At 42.1% G+C, this 24,438-nt stretch overlaps 2 protein-coding genes across 4 annotated transcripts in view; both read right to left on the bottom strand.

Annotated features, from left to right (window-relative positions):
• The window catches only part of kctd13 (potassium channel tetramerization domain containing 13), a 43,530-nt gene extending 24,486 nt beyond the window's left edge, over nucleotides 1-19,044 (bottom strand). Inside the window, exon 1 of one of the 2 annotated variants that reach the window (XM_031827027.1) lies at nucleotides 18,959-19,044. The gene's annotated coding sequence lies outside the window, so the exon portion shown is untranslated. Of the gene's footprint in view, nucleotides 1-12,321; nucleotides 12,562-18,958 lie in introns of those variants that run through there. The other variant, XM_020486058.2, reaches the window with a different exon arrangement.
• A 1,471-nt stretch (nucleotides 19,045-20,515) lies between these two features.
• The window catches only part of sez6l2 (seizure related 6 homolog (mouse)-like 2), a 60,206-nt gene continuing 56,283 nt past the window's right edge, over nucleotides 20,516-24,438 (bottom strand). For both annotated transcript variants that reach the window (XM_031827026.1, XM_020484339.2), the window contains exons 18-19: nucleotides 24,247-24,358; nucleotides 20,516-21,857 (exon numbers count right to left, since the gene is read on the bottom strand). In XM_031827026.1, coding sequence (XP_031682886.1) covers nucleotides 21,828-21,857; nucleotides 24,247-24,358 — 142 coding nt within the window. In that variant the 3' untranslated portion in view covers nucleotides 20,516-21,827. The remainder of the gene's footprint in view (nucleotides 21,858-24,246; nucleotides 24,359-24,438) is intronic.

The raw sequence follows: 24,438 nt of genomic DNA, 5'->3' as shown, positions 1-24,438 counted from the left end.
TGCCTGCTGCCATTCCTAAGCAAGCTCTGTACTGGTGGTGCCCTGACCCCGCAGCTGAATCAACATTAGGAGATGGTCCTGGCGCTTGCTGGACTTTCTTGGCCGCCCTGAAGCCTTCTTCACAACAATTGAACCGCTCTCCTTGAAGTTCTTGAGGATCCGATTTAGGTGCAATCTTACTGGCAACAAAATCCTTGCCTGTGAAGCCCTTTTTGTGCAAAGCAATGATGATGGCATGTGTTTTCTTGCAGGTAACCATGGATGACAGAGAAAGAAGAATGATTCCAAGCACCACCCTCCCTTTGAAGCTTGCAGTCTGTTATTCGAACTCAACCAGCATGACAGAGTGATCTCCAGCCTTGTCCTCGTCAACACTCACACCTGTGTTAACCTTGTGACTAGGGGGCAGTATTTTCATTTTTGGAAAAATAACGTGCCCGTAGTAAACAGGATATTTTGTCAGGACAAGATGCTAGAATATGCATATAATTGACAGCTTAGGATAGAAAACACTAAAGTTTCCAAAACTGTAAAAATAGTCTTTGAGTATAACAGAACTGATGTTGCAGGCGAAAGCCTGAGAAATCCAATCCGGAAGTGCCTCGTGTTTTGAAAGCGCTGCGTTCCATTGAGTCCCTATTGAGCAGTGAATGGGCTATCAACCAGATTACTCTTTCTCCGTATTCCCGAAGGTGTCTACAGCATTGTGACGTAGTTTTAAGCATTTATGTTGAAGAATACCCGTAGGCGGCTAAATTGCGCAAGTGGTCACCTGATGCTCCCGAGAGATTCTCGTGTAAAATACAGGAGGTAGCCATTACTACAATTGGTCCTACTGAAAAACGAATTGTCCCGATGGATATATCATCGAATAGATATTTGAAAAACACCTTGAGGATTGATTATAAACAACGTTTGCCATGTTTGTCGATATTATGGAGCTAATTTGGAATGTTTTTCGCCGTTTGTGACTGCAATTTCCGGGCGATTTCTCAGCCATACGTGAAGAACAAACGGAGCCATTTCGCCTACAAAAATAAAAAAATTGGAAAAAAATGAACATTTGCTATCTAACTGGGAGTCTCGTGAGTGAAAACATCCGAAGCTCAAAGGTAAATGATTTAATTTGATTGCTTTTCTGATTTCCGTGACCAAGTTACCTGCTGCTAGCTGGACAAGCTGCTATGCTAGGCTATCGATAAAATTAAATGCTTGTCTAGCTTTGGCTGTAAAGCATATTTTGAAAATCTGAGATGACAGGGTGATTAACAAAAGGCTAAACTGTGTCTCAATATATTTCACTTGTGATTTTCATGAATAGGAATATTTTCTACTAATATTTATGTCCGTTGCGTTATGCTAATTAGTGTCAGATGATGACAACGGTCCCGTTCACGGGATGGGGTGTCACTAGAGGTTAACGAGAGAATCACTGACATGTCAGCTGGTCATTTTGTGGCAGGGCTGAAATGCAGTGGAAATGTTTTATTTGGGATTCAGTTCATTTGCATGGCAAAGAGGGATGTTCCAATTAATTGCATTTCATCTGATCACTTTTCATAACGTTCTGGAGTATATTCAAATTGGCATCATACAAACTGAGGCCACAGAGTTTGTGAAAATGAATGTGTTATTCTCAACTTTTGGCCACGATACGTTAGGATCGTAAGAAAAAAAACATACGTAAATTGATAGTATCATAAGAAAAGCCAATGCTGAAACATGAAATGAAAACTTTAGATCTCTCCCGTTACGACTATGAATTAATATTTACACATTTAATTACTTTACATCTCCCTTGACTGGGTTAGAGATGCTTTTTATACGTACAAACTTGTCAGTAATGTGGCATCTGCAAAAGACATGAACGTAGCTAGTCAAATCAAGCAACTCTAGCCCAGTTAACCTCTGGCATATCCAGGACGGTAGCATCCCACCTCAATAACAGTCAGTGAAAGTGCAGGGCACAAAATTCAAAACAGAAATCTCATAATTAAATTTCCTCAAGCATACAAGTATTTCACCATTTTAAAAGGAGCTTCTCGTTAATCCAGCCAGTGTGATTTCAAAACGGCTTTACAGCGAAAGCACACCGAACGATTATGTTAGGTAAGCACCTAGTCACAGAAAAACACAGCCATTTTTCCAGCCAAAGAGAGGAGTCAAAAAAACAGAAAGAGATAAAATGAATCACTAACCTTTGATGATCTTCATCAGATGACACTCATAGGACTTCATGTTACACAATGCATTTATGTTTTGTTCGGTGTTTTGTTCTGTTTTGTTCGATAAAGTTCATATTTATATCCAAAAATGGGCATGTTATGTTCAGTAGTTCCAAAACATCCGGTGATTTTGCAGAGAGCCACATCAATTTATATAAATACTCATAAATGTTGATGAAAATACAAGTCTTATACATGGAACTTTAGATAAACTTCTCCTTAATGCAACCGGTGTGAAATATTTCAAAAAAGCTTTACCGAAAAAGCACAACATGCAATAAATCTGAGTACAGTGCTCAGACAACAAAACAGCCAAACAGATAACCACCATGCTGTGCAGTCAACAGAAGTCAGAAATAGCATTATAAATATTCACTTACCTTTGATGATCTTCATCAGAATACACTCCCAGGAATCCCAGTTCCACAATAAATGTTTGATTTGTTCGATAAAGTCCCTAATTTATGTCCAAATACCTCCTTTTGCTGGCGCGTTTAGTACACAATCCAAAATCACGACGCGCAGGCAAGTCCATGCAAAAGTCCAGACCAAAAGTTATTACAGTTCGTAGAAACATGTCAAACGAAGTATAGAATCAATCTTTAGGATGTTTTTAAATCTTCAATAATGTGCCAACTGGAGAATTCCCTTGTCTGTAAAATTGCAATGGAACGCAAGCTAACTATCACGTGAATGCACGTGGTCAGCTAATGGCACTCTGCCAGACTGACTCATTCCCCTCTCATTCACCCCCACTTCACAGTAGATGCATCAAACAAGGTTCTAAAGACTGTTGACATCTAGTGGAAGCCTTAGGAAGTGCAATATGACCCCATAGACACTGTTTGATAGGGAATGAGTAGAAAAACTACAAACCTCAGATGTCACACTTCCTGTTTGGATTTTTTCCTCTGGTTTTTGCCTGCCATATGAGTTCTGTTATAGTCACAGACATCACAGAAAGTAGACTTTTTGCAAACTGAAAGAGCAAACCATTGCATTTAACCATGGCAAGGTGACTGGGAATATGGCCGAATACAAACTGTGTAGTTATTCCCGCCGTAAGGCAATCAAACAGGCAAACGGTCAGTATAGAGACAAAGTGGAGTAGCAATTCAACGGCTCAGACACGAGATGTATGTGGCAGGGTCTACGGACAATCACGGACTACAAACAGAAAACCAGCCACGTCACGGATACCGACATCTTGCTTCCGCACAAGCTAAACACCTTCGCCCGCATTGAGGATAACACAGAGCCACAGACGTGGCCCGTTACCAAGAACTGTGGGCTCTCCTTCTCCGTGGCTGACTGGAGTAAGACATTTAAGTGTGCTAAAACCTTGCAAGGCTGCCGGTCCAGATGGCACCCCTAGCTGCGGCCTCAGAGCATGCGCAGACCAGCAGACTGGAGTATTTACGGACATACTCAAATCTCTCCCTATCCCAGTCTGTTGTCCCGACATGCTTCAAGATGTCTACCATTGTTCACGTACTGCGGGATGCTGACCTTCTAGGCAGAGTTGCAAAGAAAAAGCCATATCTGTCAAGTGTGTATTCTTTTGCCGATCTTAAATCTTTTATTTTTATTGGCCAGTCTGAGATTTGGCTTTTCTTTGCAACTCTGCCTAGAAGGCCAGCATCCCAGAGTCGCCTCTTCACTGTTGATGTTGAGACTGGTGTTTTGCGGATACTATTTAATGAAGCTGCTAGTTGAGAACTTGTGAGATGTCTGTTTCTCAAAACCAGACACTAATGTACTTGTCCTCTTGCTCAGTTGTGCACCGGGGCCTCCCACTCCTTTCTATTCTGGTTAGAGCCCGTTTGCGCTGTCTGTTAAGGGAGTAGTACACAGCGTTGTACAAGATCTTCAGTTTCTTGGCAATTTCTCGCATGGAGTAGCCTTAATTTCTCATAACAAGAATAGACCATTTTGAGCCTGTAATCGAATCCAAAAATGCTCTAGATACTTAACTAGTCTAAAGAAGGACAGTTTTATTGCATCTTTAAATCAGAATCGTTTTCAGCTGTGCTAACGAAATGATCAATTAGCTAATCAAAGTTTATCATTTTAAAAAGACTAACACAACCGCCATTGAAACACGGGAGTAATGGTTGCTGATAATGGGCCTCTGTAGATGTTCCATTAAATATCGTTTCCAGCCACAACAGTAATTTACAACATTAACAATGTCTAAACTGTATTTCCGATCAATGACTTTTTAAATTGACAATTTTTTTGTTGCTTTTCTTTCAAGAACAAGTTCTAAGTCACCACAAACTTTTGAACGGTAGTGTATATAAACTCAGCAAAAAAAAGAAACGTCCTCTCACCGTAAACTGTGTTTATTTTCAGCAAACTTAACGTGTAAATATTTGTACGAACATAAGATTTAACAGACAAACTGAACAAGTTCCACAGACATGTGACTAGAAATAAAATGTAATATTGTCCCTGAACAAAAAAGGAGGGGGGGGGGGGGGGGGGGTCAAAATCAAAAGTAACAGTCAGTATCTGGTGTGGCCACCAGCTGCATTAAGTACTGCAGCGCATCTCCTCCTCATGGACTGCACCGGATATGCCAGTTCTTGCTGTGAGATGTTACCTCACTCTTCCACCAAGGCACCTGCAAGTTCCTGGACATTTCTGGGGGGGGGGGGGGGGGAAATGGCCCTAGCCCTCACCCACCAATCCAACAGGTCCCAGATGTGCTCAATGGGATTGAGATCCGGGCTCGTCGCTGGCCATGGCTGAACACTGACATTCCTGTCCTGCAGGAAATCACGCACAGAACGAGCAGTATGGCTGGTGGCATTGTCATGCTGGAGGGTCATGTCAGGATGAGCCTGCAGGAAGGGTACCACAAAGCACAGCGTTGAGATTGCCTGCAATGATAACAAGCTCAGTCCAATGACACACCGCCCCAGACCATGATGGACCCTCCAACTCGAGCCTCTGTGTAACGCTCATTTTACGATAAACGTGAATCCGACCATCACCCCCGGTGAGACAAAACCGTGACTCGTCAGTGAAGAGCACTTCTTAAAAGTCCTGTCTGGTCCAGCGACGATGGCTGTGCGCCCATAGGTGACGTTGTTGCCGGTGATGTCTGGTGAGGACCTGCCTTACAACAAGCCTACAAGCCCTCAGTCCAGCCTCTCTCAGCGTATTGCGGACAGTCTGAGCACTGATGGTGGAATTGTGCATTCCTGGTCTAACTCGGGAAGTTGTTGCCATCCTGTACCTGTCCCACAGGTGTGATGTTCGGATGTACCGATCCTGTGCAGGTGTTGTTACACGTTGTCTGCCACTGTGAGGACGATCAGCTGTCCATCTTGTCCCCCTGCAGCTCTGTCTTTGGCATCTCACAGTAAGGACTCAGATTTTCAAAATATGCTTCTCAACCATTGCAAAATAAGCATTTGTGTAACAGCTAGCGCGGCTAGCGTAGCATTTAGTGTTAGCATCAGCAGACAACATTTTTACAAAAAACAGAAAATCATTCAAATAAAATCATTACCTTTGAAGAACTTCAGATGTTTTCAATGAGGAGACTCAGATAGCAAATGCTCAGTTTTTCCTGAAAGATTATTTGTTTAGGAGAAATTGCTCCGTTTGGTGCGTCACGTTTAGCTACCAAAGAAGACCGAAAAGTCAGTCTTCAAAACGCCGAACTTTTTTCCGAATTAACTCCATAATATCGACTGAAACATGGTAAACGTTGTTTAGAATCAATCCTCAAGGTGTTTTTCACATATCCCTTCATGATATATCGTTCGTTGAAAGCCTCCGCTCTCCTCTCAATCACTGGATGACTGCGTGCAGCTTGTAGATTACGCACCAATTTAGACAAAGGACACCGGGCGGACCCCTGGTAAATGTAGTCTCTTATGGCCAATCTTCCAATGATATGCCTACAAATACGTCACAATGCTGCAGACACCTTGGAGAAACGATAGAAAGGGCAGGCTCATTCCCGGCGCATTCACAGCCATATAAGGAGACAATGGAAAACAGAGCTTCAAACATTCTGCCCATTTCCTGGTTGAAGTTTCATCTTGGTTTCGCCTGTAGCATGAGTTTTGTGGCACTCACAGATAATATATTTGCAGTTTTGGAAACCTTAGTGTTTTCTTTCCAAAGCTGCCAATTATATGCATAGTCGAGCATCTTTTCGTGACAAAATATTGCGCTTAAAACGGGCACGTTTTTTTATCCATAAATTAAAAGAGCGCCCCCTATATCCAAGAAGTTAACTGTTTATGCTTCATTGAACAAGCATGGGAAAGTGTTTCAACCCTTTTACAATTAAGATCTGGAACGTTATTTGGATTTTTACATCTTTTAAAGACAGGGTCCTGAAAAAGGGACATTTTTTGTTGTTGCTGAGTTTATATCAATCGGTTGACCTCTAATATAAATGTGCCCATTTGGAGAGCTGATAGCATTTCTGATTGGCTTAATGCACCACCACTAGTAATGTTTTATTCACCTCAAACAGCAAGCAAACAGTATGTTTTTACATCCATTGAGAATTACAATAGTTCCTCAATGTATTTGAAAAATCTTTCCAGCCCTCTCCCTTTTGATAACCACTCGGCGTGAAAGGAAAAAAAATGTCATGCTCTGATCCAGTGGAAAAGTCATGAAATAGGCTTCTTATCATTGCTCGACTTGGACTGAAAACGGTTCCGGAACTCATATTGTGTGCTGGTACTGTTTATACACTGCTCAAAAAAATTAAGGGAAAACTTAAACACAATGTAACTCCAAGTCAATCACACTTCTGTGAAATCAAACTGTCCACTTAGGAAGCAACACTGATTGACAATAAATTTCACATGCTGTTGTGCAAATGGAATAGACAACAGGTGGAAATTATAGGCAATTAGCAAGACACCCCCAATAAAGGAGTGGTTCTGCAGGTGGTGATCACAGACCACTTCTCAGTTCCTATGCTTCCTGGCTGATGTTTTGGTCACTTTTGAATGCTGGCGGTGTTTTCACTCTAGTGGTAGCATGAGACGGAGTCTACAACCCACACAAGTGGCTCAGGTAGTGCAGCTCATCCAGGATGGCACATCAATGCGAGATGTGGCAAGAAGGTTTGCTGTGTCTGTCAGCGTAGTGTCCAGAGCATGGAGGCACTACCAGGAGACAGGCCAGTACATCAGGAGACGTGGAGGCCGTAGGTGGGCAACAACCCAGCAGCAGGACCGCTACCTTCGCCTTTGTGCAAGGAGGAGCACTGCCAGAGCCCTGCAAAATGACCTCCAGCAGGCCACAAATGTGCATGTGTCTGCTCAAACGGTCAGAAACAGACTCCATGAGGGTGGTATGAGGGCCTGACGTCCACAGGTGGGGGTTGTGCTTACAGCCCAACACCGTGCAGGACATTTGCCAGAGAACACCAAGATTGGCAAATTCGCCACTGGCGCCCTGTGCTCTTCACAGATGAAAGCAGGTTCACCCTGAGCACATGTGGCAGTCTGGAGACGCCGTGGAGAACGTTCTGCTGCCTGTGCTGCCGCACAACCCCCCAAAGATGTGCTCGCCAGAGGTAGCCTGACTGCCATTTAGGTACCGAGAAGAGATCCTCAGACCCCTTGTGAGACCATACGCTGGTGCGGTTGGCCCTGGGTTCCTCCTAATGCAAGACCTCATGTGGCTGGAGTGTGTCAGCAGTTCCTGCAAGAGGAAGGCATTGATGCTATGGACTGGCCCGCATGGGAACGGTCCCTAGACCTGAATCCAATTGAGCACATCTGGGACATCATGTCTCGCTCCATCCACCAACGCCGCGTTGCACCACAGACTGTCCAGGAGTTGGCGGATGCTTTAGTCCAGGTCTGGGAGGAGATCCCTCAGGAGACCAGCCGCCACCTCATCAGGATCATGCCCAGGCGTTGTAGGTAGGTCATACAGGCACGTGGAGGCCACACACACTACTGAGCCTCATTTTTACTTGTTTTAAGGACATTACATCAAAGTTGGATCAGCCTGTAGTGTGGTTTTCCACTTTAATTTTGAGTGAGACTCCAAATCCAGACCTCCATGGGTTGATAAATTTGATTTCCATTGATAATTTGTGTGATTTTGTTGCCAGCACATTCAACTATGTAAAGAAAAAAGTATTTAATAAGAATATTTCATTAATTCAGATCTAGGATTTTTACATAGCAATAGAAGTTGAACCTAAAAGTATAATTTTCATTTAATTTGGATAGAATTGATTAACCACGACAATGATTTTTAGATATGAAAACGTTATTATAAATTAAACTTTCACAAATGTGCATATGAAAACCATAACTGGATCGGTAGAAAAAAAATTGAATTCCACATGAATTTGCAGACTCCTCATGTAGCCTTATTATTGGAAACTTCTGGGGAATAATGGCAGGACCTGTGAAAGCCAGCAGGAGCAGGAGAATAGTTGGGTCAGGTTACATTTGTTTTCCTTCTGGTTACCTAGATCTCTAGGGCCCTTGAGGAATCAAACCATAAGCGTAAAACATCAAACAAGCTCAATGCACAGTTGATTTTATTAAAACACATAGGGTGTGTCTACATATGGAAAAATATCCGTTTAAAAATTGACAAATTGAAATTCAGTCGACCACAACTTTTGTTTTTAGTTGGGGACAGCCCTTGTCCTCGGTTGCAACACGCACTACAGAGTTACAAACTTCCACTGGAAGCAACGTCAGCACAAGAACTGTTTGTCTGGAGCTTCATGAAATGGGTCTCCATTGGCCGAGCAGCCGCACACAAGCCTAAGATCACCATGCGCAATGCCAAGTGTCGGCTGGAGTGGGGACTCTGTGCTTCCAACATTGTGGCAACAGTTATGTGAAGACCCTTTTGGAATGAGATGTTCGACGAGCATGTGCCCACATACTTTTGGTCATGTAGTGTATATAGAAAGCACTTGCATTATATAAACAGTTCAGACAAGTAGTTAGCCATCCTGGCTTTAGATACTTTAAGTTAGAGATACTGCACTCTAGCCGAGTAGGTAACGTTAGCTAGCTAGCGATCCCTCTACCTTCGTCAGAAATCTGCCTTTTAGTACGGATGTAAAATGTACAGCCTGCTGCACAGACCCAATGGACGCTCTAATCTAGAGCGCCAGGTTAAATTGTGCTTAGGAGTCTTTTATCATCTCAAAATGGTTAAACTAGTGAGAAGTATATGTGATTAATTATATATGGCAATAATTAAATGTACAAAAGTGTATACAAAACATTCGGAACACCTTCGTAATATTGTGTTGCACTCCAGAACAGCCTCAATCCATCAGGCATGGACTCTACAAGGTGTCGAAAGCAATCCCAGGGATGCTGGCCCATGTTGTGATCATGCTCTCCGTAGCCAATATGAGCAAGACATTTAAACAGGTAAACATTCACAAGGCAGCAGGGCCAGACAGATTACCAGGACGCACACACAGAGCATGCACAGACCAACTGGAAAGTTTATCCACTGACATTTGCAACCTGTACCTGGAGTTTGAAATAGCTACATGTTTCAAGCAGACCACCATAGTCCTTGTGCCCAGAAAGCGAAAGGTAACCTGCCTAAATGGCTACCGCCCCATAGCAGTCACGTCAGTAGCCATGAAGTGCATTGAAAGGCTGGTCATGGCTCACATCAACACCATCAACCCAGAAACCCTAGACCCACTCCAATTCGCATACCGCCCCGACAGATCCACCGCCCCGACAGATCCACAGATGCAATCTCAATCCACACTGCCCTTTCACACCTGGACAAAAGGAACACCCATGTGAGAATGCTGTTCATTGACTGCAGCTCAGCGTTCAACACCATAGTGTCAACAAAGCTCATCACTAAGCTAAGGACCCTGGGACTAAACACCTCCCGATGCACTTCCTGACCGGCCGCCCTCTAGGTGGTAAGAATAGGCAACAATATCTGCCACGTTGATAATCAACACAGGGGCCCCTAAGGGGTACATGCTTAGTCCCCTCCTGTACTCCATGTTCACCCACAACTGCGTGACCAAGCACGACTCCAACACCATCATTAAGTTTCCTGACGACAACGGCCTGATCACTGACAACGATGAGACGGCCTATAGGGAGGAGGTCAGAGACCTGGCAGTGTTGTGCCAGGACAACCACCTCTCCATCAACGTGAGCAAGACAAAGGTCATGGACTACAAGATCATGGACTACAAGAAAAGGAGGGCTGAACACGCCCCCATTCACATCGATGGGGCTGTAGTGGAGCAGGTTGAGCCTTAAGTACCTTGGTGTCCACAACCCCAACAAACTATCATGGTTCAAACACACCAAAAAAGTTGTGAAGTGGGCACTACAACGCCTTCCCCCCCAGGAGACTGAAAAGATTTGGCATGGGTCCCCAGATCTTCAAAAAGTTATACAGCTGCACGATTGAGAGCATCCTGATCGGTTGCATCACCACCTGGTATGGCAACTGCTCGGGATCCAACCGTAAGGCGCTACAGAGGGTAGTGCGTATGGCCCAGTACATCACCGGGGCCAGGCTTCCTGCAATCCAGGACCTATATACTAGGCGGTGTCAGAGGAAGGCCCAAAAAAATTGTCAGACTTCAGTCACCCAATCAGACTTTTCTCTGCTACAGCACAGCAAGCGATACCAGAGCGCAAAGTCTAGGTCCAAAAGGCACCTTAAGTTTCTATCCCCAAGCCATAAGTCTGCTTAACAATTAACCAAATGGCCACCCTCCCTTTGTTTTTACAGTACTGCTACTCGCTGTTTATTATCTATGAATAGTCACTTTACCAATACCAACATGTTCAAATTACCTCGACTAACCTTTATCCCCGCACATAGACTTGGTACCAGTGCCCTCTGCATAGTCTCATTTTTATTACTTTTGTTTATTTCGTAACTATATTCTTAAAACTGTTTTGATGGTTAAGGGCTTGTAAAGTAAGCATTTCATGGCATATGACAAATACAATTGGATTTGACTCCCAATGCTTCAGAGTGGTGTCAAGTTGGCTGGATGTCCTTTGGGTGGACCATTCTTAATACACACAAAAAACTGTTGAGCGTGAAAAACCCAGCAGCGTTGCAGTTCTTTACACACTCAAACCTGTGCACCTGGCACCTACCACACCTCGTTCAAGGGCACTTAAATATTTTGTCTTGTCAATTCACCCTCCGAATGGCACACATACACAATCAAGACTAACTACCAATTGGCTATAACAAAATTGGGGAGAAAACAAGGTTATTATTATTTATTTTTTAAAGTAATTAACATTAAACTTTTAATACTGCAATAATTCTGATTCATAGATATCATTATTTTCAAGGCTACTCCTCTTACACCCTACCGTTTAAGCTAGAAATGTCTTTCTAACTTTAAAACGTGTAGACTGGTCTGGAATAGTGTGCTCACATAAAAGCTATCAAAAAGTTGTATACCTCTAAAAGTTCCCATTGTGACATCACTCCAAACATTCCATTCACTATAAACAAAATGTTACTTTTAACACAAATCAATTACTTTGACCACTTGCCCAACAAATTACACAAATTGAGAGCATATGAAATATTCCTCTACTCTGCTATTTAAATCAGAACATAATTACTCTCTGGCACCGATCAAAAACTGGACCATTGAGGAGTGGCCACACATTATTTCAAAAAACTGAAGCAAGTTATTTTTTCTTCATGTTAAATTATAATCTACAGTAGTTTCCAGCGGTAGTGTAGCTACTTAATCCGGTAAAACTACTGGATGAGTCCAAAAACGTGCTGTGATTTAATTTATTTGGACGATTTCGGGTATTTGCCCTGCCTACTTCTAGGCCAGTTATCATCATGTCCAGGTGAAATTTGAATGGGTAACGTTAACTGTTAGCTAGCTAGCTAGCTAGCTTTCCAGACACTGCAAGACATATTGCTAGACACATGGAAGACAACAAAGTAGCTCGCTACAATCACACTAGCTAACTTGCTAGTTAGTATTTGGCTTGTTACCTAGGTAGCTACATTTACTAACGTTAGTTTCAAGCTACCGTAACGTCTCTGGTTAGATGCTAAAGGCAAGCCGTTAGCTAGCTAACGTACTCACCAGGCTAGCCGACTTGCTAGCTAACATTAGCGGTTAACTTGTGGTGGCTCCAAATCTCCAATGCTATTAAAATGAATTTAAAACAACGGGAAAAAAACACTTAACAAGGTTGCACGAATTAGGGAAATACTGTGGTTAATTAGGACGAGGTCATTTTGACATGTTTAGCTTGCTTGACTAACTAACGTCATCGACAAGATTAGTTTATTCTTCGATGAGGTTTAACGGCGTTTGGCCTCCAATAAATGTTGCATTACCGCCACCTAGTAGACTGGAGTACAACTACCGTATACTTTGCTTTAAAAAAAAAAATGCATAAGTAAACAAATACCCTACCATCACAAAAAAAAATATTTAAAAGAATAACACCACCCTACTCCACTATTTTCCTACCCCAGGCCAACAATCTGAAAGGATGGGACACCACCACTTAATACACCCTGTTACTCTTCTTTCTCGCACACCCAAATACCTCTCTGCAGCTGCCACCACAACCTCAATTTTCTGCGACCTGTTTCATCCCTGGATAACAGTTGATAACCATTGCTATAAATGCTAAAAATCTAATCACACTGAAACATATCACTTGTTGACCTATCCCTCTGTACTGGTACAGATCTACTACTCACACCACTCCTCTCAGGATCCCTCCCCCTTGACCCATCTTCCTCTACTTTCTCAGCATATGACAACTTCTGCACTACTCTAACCCGGAAACCTCAACCTGCCTGGGACATTTCTAATCCCCAGCCCCATAGGCACCCCTACAATTAACACATACCACTACTTTTCCCAATGCTACACATTATTTTGTCTCATGCCCTTCTGCACACTTCTCACACCTACACACTGCTGCTACATGCCCATAAGCTTGACACCTGTAACAACGTAATGTATTCACCAGAAAAGCTCATACAGGATAACTTATATATCCTAACATCACTTTGTTGGGCAAAGACTCAACATCAAAAGTCAAAAGAACAGACAATGACTCCTGTTCCACCACTCATGCCACCCTGTCTGCTTCGCACCAAACGACGAGCATCACAAACACCGGGAATCTTCCCCTTCAGTTGGTCAAGTGCTACCCCAGCAATCACTCCTTTCAATGGAACCCTTTTCTTGAAAGCAAAACAATTCAAATGTCTTGCCCCCATTAATTTAACGTGGAGTGCCTTCTCCCTCTGACCAGCAGAAACACAAACAATTATCACAAGACCACTTTTGGTTTCCGAATCCACAGCACCCAACTCTGTTTTCACCCACCCTGAAATGACAAATGGATCAGCCAAAAGGCAAGGGTCACTCCAACTGTCACAGACTCATCTTTATCCTGACCCTCGGTGCAAGCCTCGGCTCAGAGAACTTCACCACACCTACTACCTCTGATACCTCCTGTCTTCAGCTCACCCTGCTTACACTTTCTACCATTCTTCTAAAACAAACCATCTCCCCTTTTCCTGCAATTTTTAACCGACTCAAGCTCACCCTCTTCCTCCATCTCTTCCTCAGACCTCCTCTGCCTCTCTTTTTTCCCTCCATTCCTCCTACGTATTCCAAGTATATGTCTCCTTATCAGTGGCTGTCAGTGCTGTTTATGGGATGACGCTTTTTTTTCATGAGCATCAAATCAAATGTATTTATATAGCCCTTCTTACATCAGCTGATATCTCAAAGTGCTGTACAGAAAACCAGCCTAAAACCCCAAACAGCAAGCAATGCAGGTGTAGAAGCACGGTGGCTAGGAAAAACTCCCTAGAAAGGACAAAACCTAGGAAGAAACCTAGAGAGGAACCAAGCTATGTGGGGTGGCCAGTCCTCTTCTGGCTGTGCCGGGTGGAGATTATAACAGAACATGGCCAAGATGTTCAAATGTTCATAAATGACCAGCATGGTCAAATAATAATAATCACAGGCAGAACAGTTGAAACTGGAGCAGCAGCACGGCCAGGTGGACTGGGGTCAGCAAGGAGTCATCATGCCAGGTAATCCTGAGGCATGGTCCTAGGGCTCAGGTCCTCCTCCGAGAGAAAGAGAGAATTAGAGAGAGCATACTTAAATTCACACACCGGCGGATAGGACAGGAGAAGTACTCCAGCTATAACAAACTGACCCTAGTCCCCCGACACAAACTACTGCAGCATAAATACTGGAGGCTGAAACAGGATAGCATGGTCTTATTTCTATTACAGCATATTGGATTACTGTCATTCATATTCCATTCAATGTAACATCGATAGGCTTCGGCTACTATATGATACTCAAATTTTCCCTATACCCATCATGAGGTTGCTACAACGTTGCCTGTGAATGAATGTTTACAACGTAGGTGCATACAGGTCGAGATACATTTTTAAGGTGACAGAGAGTGACACATGGACAGAGAGTGACACATTCAATACCACCTTGTAATCATTAGTCCAACAGTTGCAAACAAGAGTTTCTATAGGACAAATTCTGGCATTTATATCCCCGTTTCATTTGCTTCCGTTTAAGAAAAGTTTTTCAACAAAATCGGCGGAATGAATACACACCTGATCACGGGTAAACACCACATTGTATCGGTTCTCGACCGAGGTAAAAACAGATTCAGGTTGGACATTCGCCTGTAGTTTTCCTTACGGCCACCAACAGCAGTTAGGGACCGTCAACATAGTGACGAATCATATTTTTCTAATTTCAATATATCTCTTTAACCATTACTCCTAAAACTTTCAAAACTGACTACCCTTCTATATTGCACACGTTTTTTTATTTTTTTTTATTTACATCTCGCACTATTTAAAATTATTATTTTTTATTATTCAATTGCGACTTGGTCATGTGACCCACACACCTCAAACACCTCATAATGTACACTCAGTGGGCCTACACATTGCACACCCTTCTGTTTGTCCATTTGCGTCTCATGAGATTTTACAATGAAAGTTTCAAATTTCAATAGCTCCATAGTCATATGACTTACAACCCTCAAGCTACTTTCAGAATATCCACTGAGTAACCGTATATGTAGCACACCCTTTTGTTTGTATATTTTCATCTCACGATTTTACATACATTTTTTAAAACTTTCTAATTTCAATAGCTCCTTGATCATGTGACTTACTGGACTCAAACAAGGTTCAGAATGTCAACTGACTACCCTTTTATATTGCACACCCTTTAGTTTGTCCATTTTCATCTCAAATGATTTTACATGAATTTTGTAAACTTTTGAATTTCAATAGCTCCTTGGTCATGTGACCTACTGATCTCAAACAAGGTTTAGAATGTACACTTAGTGGCACCTTTTGCAATGTGTAGGCCCCCTGAATGTACATTCTGAACCTTGTTTGAGGTCAGTAGGTCACATGATCAAGGAGCTATTTGAAATGTAACATTTTGAAAAATTCATGCAAAATCACCTGAGATGAAAAGGGACAAACAAAAGGGTGTGCTATATAGAAGGGTAGTCAGTGGACATTCTGAACCTTGGTTGAGGTCAGTAGGTCACATGACTAAGGAGCTATTGAAATTCAAATGTAAAAAAAAGGTTGTACTTCGTTTACGCTCCCTAACTAATTCAACTAGGAATATAGAATGCTGCTCACATTTCCACATGTTTATTAGCTTTGGGAAGCGAATTAATGTCAAAACGTGAAAATAAGACGTGCAATTTTTACAACATCCTGACACTTATTTGGAGTTTGTGGCTTAAGTGGTTTGAAAGCTATTGAGGTTTGAAAGCGCAAATATCAAATATCTGGCGAATATCCAACCTGAAACTATCGTTACCTTGGTTCCTTCTCGCCTCTATACACTCTCCTCCTCTCACCTTTTCCATTCCTTTGTGGACTTGAATGCACAACACATCAGCTGTACGTGACCAGGCGAAAAAAAACTTTCCAAGCCAAACCATGTCATAACTGCAACACACAGCCTACATCGTTGTCCCCATTTAGCTAAAGTAACGTCCTAGTCAACATAGCTAACATAACTAATGCATTAGTAAACATGCTACAATCATGCAGTAAAGTAAGTGTTAAGTCAGTAAGCAGTTACACTGGTGGGCCCCAGTGGCAATAAATTAATAAAACCAAACGCTTACCTTGACATGGAAGAGTTCCAGTGTTGTAGAAAGAAAGGGAAGAGCTAATAAGGTACACAATAGTACATTTTGGTAGACAGAATGTACTCTTTGGTAAAAGGGGTGAATCGGTCATCAAAAAGAAAGGAGGACCAAGGCACTCTTCATATAATTAATTAAAATGTCTTTATTTGTATAGCATGTTCAATAGAAACAACGTTTTAAAAATCCGACACTGGCCTTCGTCAGGGAGAAGGCCATGCAGCCGAAACGGGCCAGATTTTTCAACTGTTTTGGATAGTCATAGCCAGCTAGCTAACATAGCACCCCTCTGTTTGAGCAGGGTATCTGAGTAGAGTAAACTAGCCAGCGGCATTTGCTAGCTAAGTAAGTGAAACTGAAAGTGGAAAAAAATTATGAAATCTCTCTCTCTTGCTCCTCCATTTTTGAAGAAATTAATTTGTTCAAAACTGTTCAACTATTGTCTTTCTGTCTCTGAGTCACTCACCACATGTTATGCTCTGCGGCGCTAGCTAGCTGTAGCTTTTGCTTTCAGTAGTAGATTCATTCTCTGATCCTTTGATTGGGTGGACAACTTGTCAGTTCATGCTCCAAGAGCTCTGATAGGTTGGAGGACGTCCTCCAGAAGTTGTCATAATTACTGTGTAAGTCTATGGAAGGGGGTGAGAACCATGAGCCTCCTTCCATCCTCAAAGGAGGATGGAAGCTAGCTGTCCTCCAGCTACACAAGCTACTGTTGAGGGTACTGTAGACCATCAAATCAAATTTTATTTGTAACATACACATGGTTAGCAGATGTTTATGCGAGTGTAGCGAAATGCTTGTGCTTCTAGTTCCGACAATGCAGTAATAACCAACAAGTAATCTCACCTAACAATTCACAACAACTACCTTATACAAGTGTAAAGGGATGAAGAATATGTACATTTCTATTTATTTATCCGTTATTTTACCAGGTAAGTTGACTGAGAACACGTTCTCATTTGCAGCAACGACCTGGGGAATAGTTACAGGGGAGAGGAGGGGGATGAATGAGCCAATTGTAAACTGGGGATTATTCGGTGACCGTGATGGTTTGAGGGCCAGATTGGGAATTTAGCCAGGACACAGGGGTTAACAGCCCTACTCTTATGATAAGGGCCATGGGATCTTTAATGACATACATCTTATTCTTGCCTTCTCAAGGGATGCCATTTAACCGGCTGTCACAATCTCTGTACAATCAGCAAGAACCCCTCGGGATGTAGCGCTCAAAAGTGCATCCCACTTATAAAGCAGCTGCTTCGTCTTGATGTTCTTCTTTATCAAAAGCTACCACAACGCTTTTACATTTCAAACAAGCGCACTCTTGCAGCCACCATCCCGACAAGATTAGCTCCAGACAGCAACAATAAGACTCCCGGTTTTACGATTTTGTCTCAAAAATAAAGGTCTGCGCTAAAACGCTATGTGTATACTAAATCATTATTTTCTTGCAGCTTTGCATAGTCATAGTGCATAATCTTACAAATATGTTCCAAAATTATACAATGACATTAAAAGCATTACAATTTCTCAATGTACTTCACCTCATAATGTAGTAGTAGTTAATAGTCAGTATTAGTAATGTTATGTATGTGACTGGTGCTATGCTTATAAGTGTTTCTTGGTCCTTACAGATCCTATCAGAGTTTTAATTTATTTTCAGTTTGCTGTATAGCTAGATGATTATACCAAATATTTTTCTATAACTAACACTGTTCTATCTGTGATTATACTGTATGGCCTAGTGGCTTACAGCCTCATGTGTATTATACTAGTTGCACCCTCTAGTAGCTGAAAGCCTCGTGTCTTATTCTAGTTCTGTGAAACCATACTGCTATGTGCTGTGCCTAGCAGTTGTCATACTATCTATTGGGTAATTCAGAGTTTGTGACAATTTACCCATGCAACAGAACACAGCCACCAATGCAATTCTCTGTATATGGAATACATATTGGACTGTAGAGGAAAAAGTTTATTACCTGTCTCAGCTAAAGTGAGTTGGAAAAGGTATCTACTAACCAAATATGTTTAGTTTTGGAGGGGGACTGTGTCATACGGACAGTTGCTGGCTTTTTACTCTACCCCTTCCATAGCCCCCAATGCAATACACTGTATTGGACTGTCTACTACCCGTCTCAGCTAAAGTGGGGTAGGGCGACTTTGAACCAAAAAAAAGTCATAAGAAGTGTTGCTGGACTTTTACTGTGGTCAAACAGCTTAAAATGGGGTTCGTAGACACTATACGGTTCAAATCTAGCACTGTGTCATAGGATGCATACAATGAGTGTACATAACCTTAGTTACACCTGCTCTTGCCATGACATAGACTGACCACGTGAATCCAGGTGTAACCTATGATCCCTAGCTATTGGTGTCAGTGTAGATGAAGGGAAATAGGCTGGTTAGCCCTTTCCTGCATTAAATGCCCAAAAGCACCCTCTTTGGCCTAATGGGTGGAATGCTATTAAAAAATCCGGTGTTTCTATGTCAAACAGTTATATTTCGGTCTTCTGTGATGTACAGTACCTGTCACGACTCCCACCGAAGGTGGCTCCTCTTCCTGTTCGGGCGGCGCTCGGAGGTCGTGGTCACCGGTCTACTAGCTGCCACCGATCCCATTTTCCTTTTCTGTTAGTTTTGTCTTATTGGTTACACCTGTTTCTTGTTTAGGTTTTGGTTAGGGCTATTTAAGCCTGTTATGGCTTGTTCCTCTGTTAATTTTTGTGGTTGTGCTATTTTCTTGTTTTCTCTGGACTGTTTGGGTCCTGATTTTGGGCCGGTCATTTGTTGCGCCTTGTATTTTGTCGTGACCGTTTTCTCTGCCGGAATAAACACGATTGTCCTTTACCCTCTGCTCTCTGCTCTCTGCGCCTGACTCCGCACCCAATACTCCCAGAAGTGCGTAACAGTACCAGTCAAAAGTTTGGACTCACCTACTCATTCAAGGGTTTTTCTTTGTTTACTATTTTCTACATTGTAGAATAATAGTAATGACATCAAAACTATGAAATAACGCATATGGAATCACGTAGTAACCAAAAAAGTGTTAAACAAATAATAAGATATTTGAGATTCTTCAAAGCAGCCACCCTTTTCCTTGATAACAGCTTGAACATGAGCCTCATATTTTCTGTTTGTACTATTTAAAAAAAAAAGTCATCTTGTCACTAGCAATAGAATGTCTAAATGTGTCACAGTCCACTTTAAGACTGTGGGGCGGCAGGGTAGCCTAGTGGTTAGAGCGTTGGACTAGTAACCGGAAGGTTGTGAGTTCAAACCCCTGAGCTGACAAGGTACAAATCTGTTGTTCTGCCCCTGAACAGGCAGTTAACCCACTGTTCCCAGGCTGTCATTGAAAATAAGAATGTGTTCTTAACTGACTTGCCTGGTTAAATAAAGGTAAAGACTAAATCCATTTTGCAATGACTGTACTTGAACTCGACATGATTCTGATTCCACATCCTTTTGACTATCTGGAAATAGGTCAACACAATGAAAGTGATACCAATATGCACAGATATCACATTTACTGTTATTTGGTGATTTACAGAAACAAAACAGTGTTTGGGTTTATTTTGCTGTGTGACCCATTCCTCACCATATTTATGTTTCACTGCATTTCTGTGTTTGTTTGGTGTTTTTGTATCAATTAGTGTACTGTCTTTGACTGTGTTTCACTGACTTAAGTTTGCTGTCACCCTTATCTCCTATGTCATTAAATATGGGGGACAGGCTTAAAGGGTTGGTCAACACAACCTGTTCCTCAATCTATTTAACAGATTAACAGCAGTAAATTGGTGTGATTGTTCCTCCACAGAGCAGTTCCTCCATAGAGTATAACTCTATCAAACTTTAAACAATGTACACATCTGATATTTTGTCTTGGTCATTCAGTCTTCTGTACATGCACAATAGAATTTAAAAGCTATTACAAATGTTTAAAGAATATAACAGATGCTTTTATCCAGAGGGATTTACATGACATTAAAGTGCATTACTTTTCATACTGGTCCCCTGTGGGAATCAAACCCACAACATTGGTGTTGCAAAGACCATGCTCTACCAACTGAGCCACACAAGACCTTTCACCATTCAGAGACTTTTATTTAATATTACATTTCAGCAAATAAATAATGCCTTCATGACAAATTATGATGCAAATAATACCTTTACAATGCAAAAGAGTCTCCTGGACCCCTATATTGGCACAGTGAATTAAATTAGATTTACTGTTCAGACAAACTGGTAGGAAATTCAAAAAGCATGTCAGTTAAATACTGCATCACAGCAAGCAGCCAAGTTAGCTTATTTTCTTCAACATAGTGCATATACAACATCTTCAAATTTGCACTGATAACAATGATAATCGTTGATAATCATAACATGATTCAGCAGAAGCGGTAAAATATACAATCATTGCGTGCTATAAGCGTGACGACATTCAGGTCTTCACCTTTTTCTCAGTCAAGTGGAAATACACTTCAGAAATGGCAAAGAACAATATGAAATGCTGGCTTTGTAATTTTACATTTTACTATGGCAACGAGAGTTGAAACATGAAGTTACATTACATTATGCAATGTTATATTTTGGCACTGAATTTTCTGTATATATGAGCCTCAATATTCCACCAAATATTTACATTCAATGTGTGTATGCATCTCTCTCGCTCTCTCTCTTTCTCTCGCTGTGTGTCTGTGTGTGTATACTGTGTGCAACTGAGCATGAGTGTGTCTGCTTTCCTGTCTCTCCCTTTACTTTTTTGTTTCTCTCTATGTGATTTTACCTCATAAATATATCTCAGCTCTCCCTTTTTCTGTCTCTCCTTCCATATTATCCATCGCTTAACCTCTGTAAGGCACCAATCCTAATTTTAGACAAAAAGTTGGACTGTGGAAAACAGCACACCACTGGGAGACAGTCATCGCTGCACACAATGAACAGATGAAGACAAGGGCCTAGATTCAATCTGGGCCGTGGAAAATCCACATTAAAGTGCAACATTTAAAGGTAATTTCCAATTGAACTGACATATGCAGAGTTTACCGTGAATGTCGTCTCCACTAGCGCTGGAACATTGCCTTTAACATTGTTTTGCATAGCGGACAAAACACGATCGGATTGAATCTGGCCCAAGGAAGGGCAAACCTACAATCACTGACAGAAAGAGCGACTGGGAAATTAGAGACACAAACAAAAGAAAAATGAGGTGTAAACTCAAATATAAAGAGAGAGCGAGAGCGAGAGAACAAAAGTGAGAGGCAAGGAAGAGGAAATAGCAGAATGGGAGATGAGGGAAGTGAAAGAAGTAATCTGAAAGACAAAGAAAATGGTTCCTCTTCCTCCAGATCTCTATCTATCTGTGGGTTTTCATTCTTCTCAAGACTTTTCTTCTTCAAATGGACACCTCATACTCCCGTGTGTCCTAGGAACCAGGTAGCAATACAACAGACCGAAATAACAATTAATTTAAAGAAGAAAATGCTACAGCAAAATATCCTCAGCAGTTTAGGACATGCAATCTCCAGGATTCATAAGCAACAGACTAGAGTATACACTTTTCGTTAACTTACAGTCAATAGCATGGCAACTTCCAGCCAAATAAAAAGCAAAGTTACAGATAACATTTTCCTAAATACTAGTCAAAAGGTGAAAAGTTGAAAAAAATAAGTGCCAGTTTATTAAAGTTGATACAATATAGACATAGATAACTCCACAACAAAGTAAAAGTTCTGCTATACTAACAACCTAGGGTTTGATTCCCAGTTGGTTACACAGACAGGGCTAATCGTGTCCTGGCTAGGGGTTCAGGTTAGCTAGTTCCTACCCAGCTATAGCTAAGGCCTCGATTCAATCAGATCGAGCGTTAACCCGCGTTGGCAGTGTTGGAGGTGTAACAGCGGTATGAAATGACAAATCGGTGAGCACCTGCTCTTGTGCCACCAACCACACCTTTCTTATTATACCTACTACCTCATTAGAAGTTCAAAATGTCGATAGAAACTGTAGCTTCTACACATAATAGAAATAATGACAGGCTAATGCATGTTTTCATGTTCATTTGGAGGGGGGATTTCTATCAGTTTAATCGATGTGTAGACAATAGAACATCACACATTAGAGTGTTTGAACATGTAATGCGGCTGCTTGACTTGTTTGGTATAAAGTCGGGTGAGGTTTTGTTGCATGCAATTGCAGAGTCCGTGATAGGGTAACGCAAGGAACCACTTGTGTATCTGACAGCTCTAACGCAGTTCCACCTCAGACACTGCCAAAACAACCACTATGCGGATCTGATAGAATCTAGCCCCAAAGTGAGAGGGCTTGGGCAATACTCACCCATTTATGTACCCCACGCGCTCGGTAGCCAATGTGAGCAAGACCTTTAAACAGGTCAACATTCAATAACATGATTCAGCAATCGCACTCCACACTGCAACATGCAATCTCAATCGCACTCCACACTGCCCTTTCCCACCTGGACAAAAGGAACACCTATGTGAGAATGCTATTCATTGACTACAGCTCAGCGTTCAACACCATAATGCCCAAGAAGCTCATCACTAAGCTAAGGACCCTGACACTAAACACCTCCCTCTGCAACTGGATCCTGGACTTCCTGACAGGCCGCTCTCATGTGGTAAGGGTAGGCAACAACATATCTGCCACACTGATCCTCAACACTGGGGCCCCTCAGGGGTGTGTACTTTGTCCCCTCCTTTGCTCCCTGTTCACCCACGACTGCGTGGCCAAACACGACTCCAACACCATCATTAAGTTTGCTGACGACCCAACAGTGGTAGGCCTGATCACCGACAACAATGAGAAAGCCTATAGGGAAGAGGTCAGAGAACTGGCAGTGTGGTGCCAGGACAACAACCTCTCCCTCAACGTGAGCCAGACAAAGGAACTGATTGTGGACTACAGGAAAAGGCAGGCCAAACAGGCCACCATTAACTTCAATGGGGCTGTAGTGAAGCGGTCGAGAGTTTCAAGTTCCTTGGTGTCCACATCACCAACGATTTATCATGGTCCAACCACACCAAGACAGTTGTGAAGAGGGCACGACAACGCTTTTTCCCCCTCAGGAGACTGAGAAGATTTGGCATGGGTCCCCCGATCCTCAAAAATTTCTACAGCTGCACCATCGAGAGCATCCTGACCGGTTGCATCACCGCCTGGAATGGCAACTGCTCGGCATCTGACCGTAAGAGGGTAGTGCATACGGCCCAGTACATCACTGGGGCCAAGCTTCATGCAATCCAGGAGCTATATAATAGGCGGTGTCAGAGGAAAGCCCATAAAATTGTCAGAGACTTCAGTCACCCAAGTCATAGACTGTTTTCTCTGTTACCGCATAGCAAGCGGTACCGGAGTCTAGAACCAAAAGGCTCCTTAACAGCTTCTACCACCAAGCCATAAGACTGCTGAATAATTATTCAAAGGGACACCGGACTATTACATTGACCCCCTCTCCATTTGTTTTGTACACTGCTGCTACTCGCTGTTTATTATCTATGCATAGTCACTTTACCCCTACCTACATGTACAAATGACCTCAACTAACCTGTACCCCCGCACACTGACTCAGTACCAATACCCCCTGTAATATAGCTTCGTAATTGTTATGTTATAGTGTTACCTTTTATCATTTTTTACTTTAGTTTATTTGGTAAATATTTTCTTAACTCTTCTTGAACTTCACTGTTGGTTAAGGGTTTGTAAGTTTCACAGTAAGGTCTACACTTGTTGTATTCTGCACATGTGACAAATAAAGTTTGATTTGATTAGGCAAAAATAGGGTAAATACTCACCCCTGCCTCATATAGAGGGTTGTTGAAGTCATTCTCCACAGTAATTGGGCTGTATGAGTGGGTGTGAGAGAGAGACTTCCAGAAAAGTGGCTTCCACTGCAGTCTACATACACTGAGGGAGAGGGAAAAGGGAAATAAAGGTTAAAGGGAGAGAATACAGAATTACAGTCAACTTCTGATATCTGATCCATG

The sequence above is a fragment of the Oncorhynchus kisutch genome, linkage group LG6 (assembly GCF_002021735.2).
Source record: "Oncorhynchus kisutch isolate 150728-3 linkage group LG6, Okis_V2, whole genome shotgun sequence".
NCBI lineage: Eukaryota > Metazoa > Chordata > Actinopteri > Salmoniformes > Salmonidae > Oncorhynchus > Oncorhynchus kisutch.
The sequence above is the reverse complement of the archived record's forward strand: the minus strand, read 5'-3'. Positions and strand labels throughout refer to the sequence as shown.